Source organism: Ascaphus truei, chromosome 6 (genome assembly GCF_040206685.1).
Source record: "Ascaphus truei isolate aAscTru1 chromosome 6, aAscTru1.hap1, whole genome shotgun sequence".
NCBI lineage: Eukaryota > Metazoa > Chordata > Amphibia > Anura > Ascaphidae > Ascaphus > Ascaphus truei.
Genome location: NC_134488.1, coordinates 40,269,462 through 40,274,728, shown reverse-complemented (window position 1 = coordinate 40,274,728; position 5,267 = coordinate 40,269,462). Strand labels below are relative to the sequence as shown.

General features: G+C 47.8%; 1 protein-coding gene across 1 annotated transcript in view; it reads left to right on the top strand.

The window, feature by feature from the left end:
• LOC142498060 (nicotinamide N-methyltransferase-like) overlaps positions 1–3,836 on the top strand; it is a 4,233-nt gene extending 397 nt beyond the window's left edge. Inside the window, exon 2 of the mRNA XM_075606567.1 lies at positions 3,407–3,836. Coding sequence (XP_075462682.1) covers positions 3,407–3,836 — 430 coding nt within the window. The remainder of the gene's footprint in view (positions 1–3,406) is intronic.
• Positions 3,837–5,267: the final 1,431 nt, after the last annotated feature.

Sequence of the window (5,267 nt, the reverse complement as noted above, 5' to 3'; positions counted from 1 at the left end):
AGTCATTAGTGAGGAGAGCGAGCATCAGTGGGGAAGGGGGAGAGAGAATGTCAGTTGGGAAGGGGGAGAGAGAGTGTCAGTGGGGGGAGTGTCAGTGGGGGGTGAGATAGTGTATCAGTGGGGAGGGAAAGAAAAAGTTTCAGTGTTGGGGAGTGAGATCTTCAGGATACAGGAGAGAAAGCGTGTCAGTGTTAAGATGAGAGGGATCATCAGTGGTGGGGGGGGAAAGAGAGTGGCAGTGGGTGATTCAGATTGTGTCATTGGGGCGTACAGAGAGTGTCAGGGGGGACAGAGATTGTCAGTGCAGACGAGAAAGATTATCAGTGAGGGGGAGAGAGCGTCAGTGGGGAAAAGGGAATAGAGAGTCAGTGGGAGGGGTGTGATAAAGTTGCACTGGGAGGGGAAGAGAGAGTGTCATTTGGGAAGGAGGAGAGAGTGTGTCAGTGTGGGGGAGAGAGTGTCAGTGGGGGGGTTGAGTGTGTAAGTTGGGGATAGAGTGTCAGTGGGGAGTGGGAGAAAGAGTGTCAGTGGGGGGAGAGAGTGTTAGTGGGGCGGGGGAGAAGAGTGTCACATGGAGGAGAGAGATCATCAGGGGGGAGAGAATCTCAGTGAGGAAGGGGGAGAGTCAGTGAGAAGGGGGTTTGAGAGAGTGTCAGTGGGGAGGGAGATTGTCAGTGGTGAGGGGTGAGAGTGTGTTCGTGGGGAGGGGGTAAGAGTGTGTCAGTGGGAAGGGAGGAGGGAGAGTGTCACTGGTGGGGGTGGAGAGAGTGTCAGTGGGGGGCAGAGTGTGTGTTATTGGATTAGGGGAGAGAGTGACAGTGAGGAAGGGGGATAGAGGGTGTCCGTGGGGAGGTGGAAGAAAGGCGTCTGTGGGGAGGGGAGAGAGTGCCAGTGGGGAGGTGGGAGAGTGTCAGTATGGAGGGGGGAGATTGTCAGTGTTGGGGGGGTGCCAGATTGCCAGTGGGGGGGTGAGTTAGTGTCAGTGGGGGGGGGGGATAAAAAGTACCAGTGGGTGGGGAGAGAATGTTTCAGAGGAGGGGAAGATAGTGTGTCAGTGGGTGGGACAGAGAGTGTCAGCGGAGGGGGGACAGAGTTTGTAAATTGTGGGGGGATAGAGAATGCCAGTGAGGGGGGACAGTGTCAGTGGGGGGTGAAAGAGTGTCAGTGGGGAAGGGGGAGAGAGAGTATCAGTGAACAAGGGGGCAGAGAGTGTCAGTGGGGAAAGGGCGTCAGTATCAGTGGGGGTGAGATTGTAAATGGGGAGGGGGTGAGAGAGTGTGAGTGAGGATGGGGTGAGATAGCATTAGTGGGTCAGTGGGTAACAGAGTTTTAGTGGGGAAGGGGGGGAAAGGTGTCAGTGGGGAGGGGGGAGAGAGTGTCATAGGGGTGGGGGGAATGTCAGTGTGATGGGGGAGTGAGTCAGTATTGGGCGGAGAGAGATTGCCAGTGGAGGGGGTGAGAGAGTGTTAAGGGGGGGGGTGGAGAAAGAGCGTCAGTGGAAGGGGGGAGGGAGTGTTAGTGGGGAGGAGGGAGAGAAAGTGTCAATGGGGGGTGAGAGTGTCATTGGAGGGAGAAGAGAGGGTGTCAGTAGTGGGGAAGAGAGAGAGTGTCAGTGGGGAAGGGGAAGAGAGAAAATGTGGAGGGGTGTGTAAATGAGTGTCAGTGTGGGGGTGGGTGGGAGAGTGTATCAGTGTGGGGGGTGGAGAAAGTGTCAGTGGGGGGAGAGGGTGTCAGTGTGGATGAGTGAAAGAGAATGTCAGTAGGGGGAATAGAGAATATCAGTGAGGGGGGAGAGAGTGTCAGTGTGGAGGGGGGAGAGAATGTCAGTGGGGGGAATAGAGAGTGTCAGTGGGGAGGAGGGAGAGTGTCAGTGTGGAGGAGGGGAGAGTGTCCATAGGGAGGAGGGGGAGGAGAGAGAGTGTTAGTGGGGAGAGGTTGAGTGTGTGTCAGTAGGGAAGGGGAAGAGAGTGTCAGTGGGGATGTGGTGAAAGAGTATCAGTGGGTAGGGGGTGAGAGAGTGACAGTGGTGAGGAGGCGAGAGAGTGCTAGTAGGGAGTGAGGATAGAGAAACTGTAAGTGGGGGGGAAGAGAATGTCAGTGCAGTGGGAATGATTGTGTTATTGGGGGAGATGGAGTGTCAGTATGAAGAGAGGGTGTCAGTGTGGGAAGAAAGAGTGTCAGTGTGGAGAGAGCGGGTCAGTTTGGGGACAAAAAGTGTCATTGGGTAGGGAGAGAGTGTCAATGTGGGGAGAGAGCGAGTGTCAGCATAGAGAGAGAGGGTGTCAGTGTGAAGAAAGAGAGTATCAGTGGGGGGAGAGAGTGTCAGTGTGAAGAGAAAGTGTCAGTGTGAAGTGAGAGTGTCAGTGTGAAGTGAGAGTGTCAGAGTGAAGTGAGAGTATCAATGTGAAGTGAGAGTGTCAGTTTGAAGTGAGAGTGTCAGTATGAAGTGAGAGTATCAGTGTGAAGTGAGAGTGTCAGGTTGGGGACAGAAAGTGTCAGTGGGGTGGGTGGGGGAGAGTGTCAGTGGGGTGTGGGGGAAAGAGAACCAGTAGGAGGGAGAGAGTGTTAGTGGTGGGGGGAGAAAGAGTGGCAGTGGGGGGTGGGGGTGAGAGAAAGTGAGATTAGAGTGCAAGGCTGAAAGTTCACCTAGGGTACCGAATGCACTTGCACTGGCCCAGTGTGGGGTGTGTGTATGTGTTTGGGGTGTGTGTGTGTGGTGTGTGTGGTGTGTGGGGGGTGTGAGTCATTTAAATACACTTGGTGTATCCCAGTGTCTAAAGTGTTATCCTGTTTGAGCACAAGTGTCTCTCCCTATGTTATATGGAGGGCTGTTTAGGTGATATATACAGTGCTCGTACTCTATAAAAATCGTTATCTTACATTTATATTTTGTCAATAATGTATTAAGTGCTTTATAGAGATGTAATATATAGGAGAAGAAAATAATACAAATAAGGAAATGTGAGTAATACATGAAAAAGTTAGCTAACAAGGATAACTGAATTCCATGTCTTAAAAACTCCTTAATTAGTGATTATGTAAAGACCTCAAAAAAAACCTCAATTGGATACAACCAGTGGATGGATTTGTAGATTCGAATTCGCGGATTCAGCAATTGCTGAATCCACAGGTTGGAATCTACAAATCCGTCCCTTGGTTGCAGAATACACAGAGTTTATTGGTAATAATAATTTAAAATACGCAAAACGCGAATTGCCCTTTTTTTAGATTGATGCGCATAAATCCGCGGACCAGAAGAACCGGCCGATCCACTGTGGATGCAAATCCTCCAAAACAATTTGTCCATCTCTAGCAGTCATTTGAGTGACCTGTGTACATTATTTTCGGCATGTACTTGTGTTTGCTTCAAAACTGTCATGTGATCCTTTTTCATTTTGTACTTCAGTGAGGAGTGGCCAGGAAAGGAAGACAAAGCAAGAAGAGCAGTGAAACGCGTTGTCAAATGTGATCTCACCAAAGATAACCCTTTAGAGCCTGTACTCCTGCCACAGATGGACTGTCTGCTCTCCATTATTGTCTTACAGGTTGTTAGCAAGGACCACCAGGCTTTCTGTAACAACCTCAAAAAACTAGCGTCAATGCTAAAAACTGGGGGACATATGTTACTGGTGGGGTCATATAATAATTCATGCTATATGGTTGGTGAGCACAAGTTCTTCAGTCTGTCATATGGTGAGGAGTTTATAAGAGAGGCTGTTTGTGATGCAGGGTTCATCATTGAGAATTTGGAAGCATTACCTACTAAAAAGACCAGCAATTTGGCAGATTATGACCATATTGTGTTTATGATAGCTCGCAAGGAGAGGGAGGTTTAGTGATAATAGGTATACAACAATGTATCTGACACTTTACTTACTGAATGACAAAATTACAGCAAATATCTCAATGACTACTTGCAAAATAAAATGAATTATTAATTAACAGGAATGTATATGTATGCATACATGTATTTGTGTACTTGCAGTGTATGTACATGTATGATATTTATTATGTATTCTTTACATTATATTTAATATTTTAGATTTGGATTAAGGTTATACTAATATGTTTGAATTATAATAAGGTTATACTAGAACAATGCAACCAAAATTTGCGATGAATTTAGATTCGACTTAATCCCTGACCCTGAATCTGCACTCGAATATTTCCAATCTGAGTTCTTAAAACTCTGTGATACCCATGCCCACACATACACATACACAACGTTGCAAAGCGTCATAATAGCGTATATATCCTATGGGGATTTCTTGGGCCCCCTCTCCTGGATGGTCCCATGACCCCCCCCCATGTTCCCTAGTTATAGAAATGAATAAGTATGCACAAATATCCAAAGTAATCTCCCCCAGCTCACTGGCCCCCGTTCCCCCCTCCCTCGGGTGTTCCCCCTCCCACTCCATAGAATAGTTATAATTTTCAGTTTAGAGTTCCCATAAGAAAGAGTTCTCATGGTTCTGGTTCATTAAAAATGAAGGAAATCCCCTCCCCAATTGTTGAGTTGACGTCCTGTTAATGATGAGTTCATGTTTAAAAGTTAGAATTGTATATAGCGTTTGATTATACATATGTTTAAAGGGGGTTTAACAGAAATGCATGTCCCTCAGAAGAGACTCTGAGGTGTGGATCAAAATGTAATCCCTGAGAAAGCAAAGGAGAAAATATTGATTTGAGCTGCTCTGATTCCTCCCAGTTCCCGACCTAACCCTCTCTGTTTCCCCACCCTTCTGTATCCCCCCCGATCTCCCACTCCATCCCACCCTTCCCCCTCACCCCCCCCCCCTCATGCCCTCCATATTATATCTTCTCCCCCCCCCCCCAGGAAAGTAACCACCTGAACCCAGAAAGGTTTAAGGGGGAATTGTTACAATGTTGGTTTAGTTTTAATATCGGTTTCAGCATGATGTTATAATAAGAAAATGGAGCCCTCTCTCCAAGAGGCAGTAATAAGATGAAGGATCGGGGCTAAGGTCCAAAGCTTTCGACAAGTCAGGGGTAGGCGGAATATATGGCCTTTGGTCCCAAGATAGCTTAGGTAGTTCCTGATAATAACACCCGCCCCCTCCCCTGGGAAAGATAGCAATGACTACTGTAGGTTGTGGGTTTCCCTATAATTGTGGCAAATATGTTTAAATCTAGATAACTTGTTAGGTTTAACTTAAGAAAAGGAGGGCTCTCTGCTTTCTACACTGAGGCGCCCGTGTACGACATGCAGGAAGATCTCCCAAGGGCATTAAGCCCTCCCCCTTAGG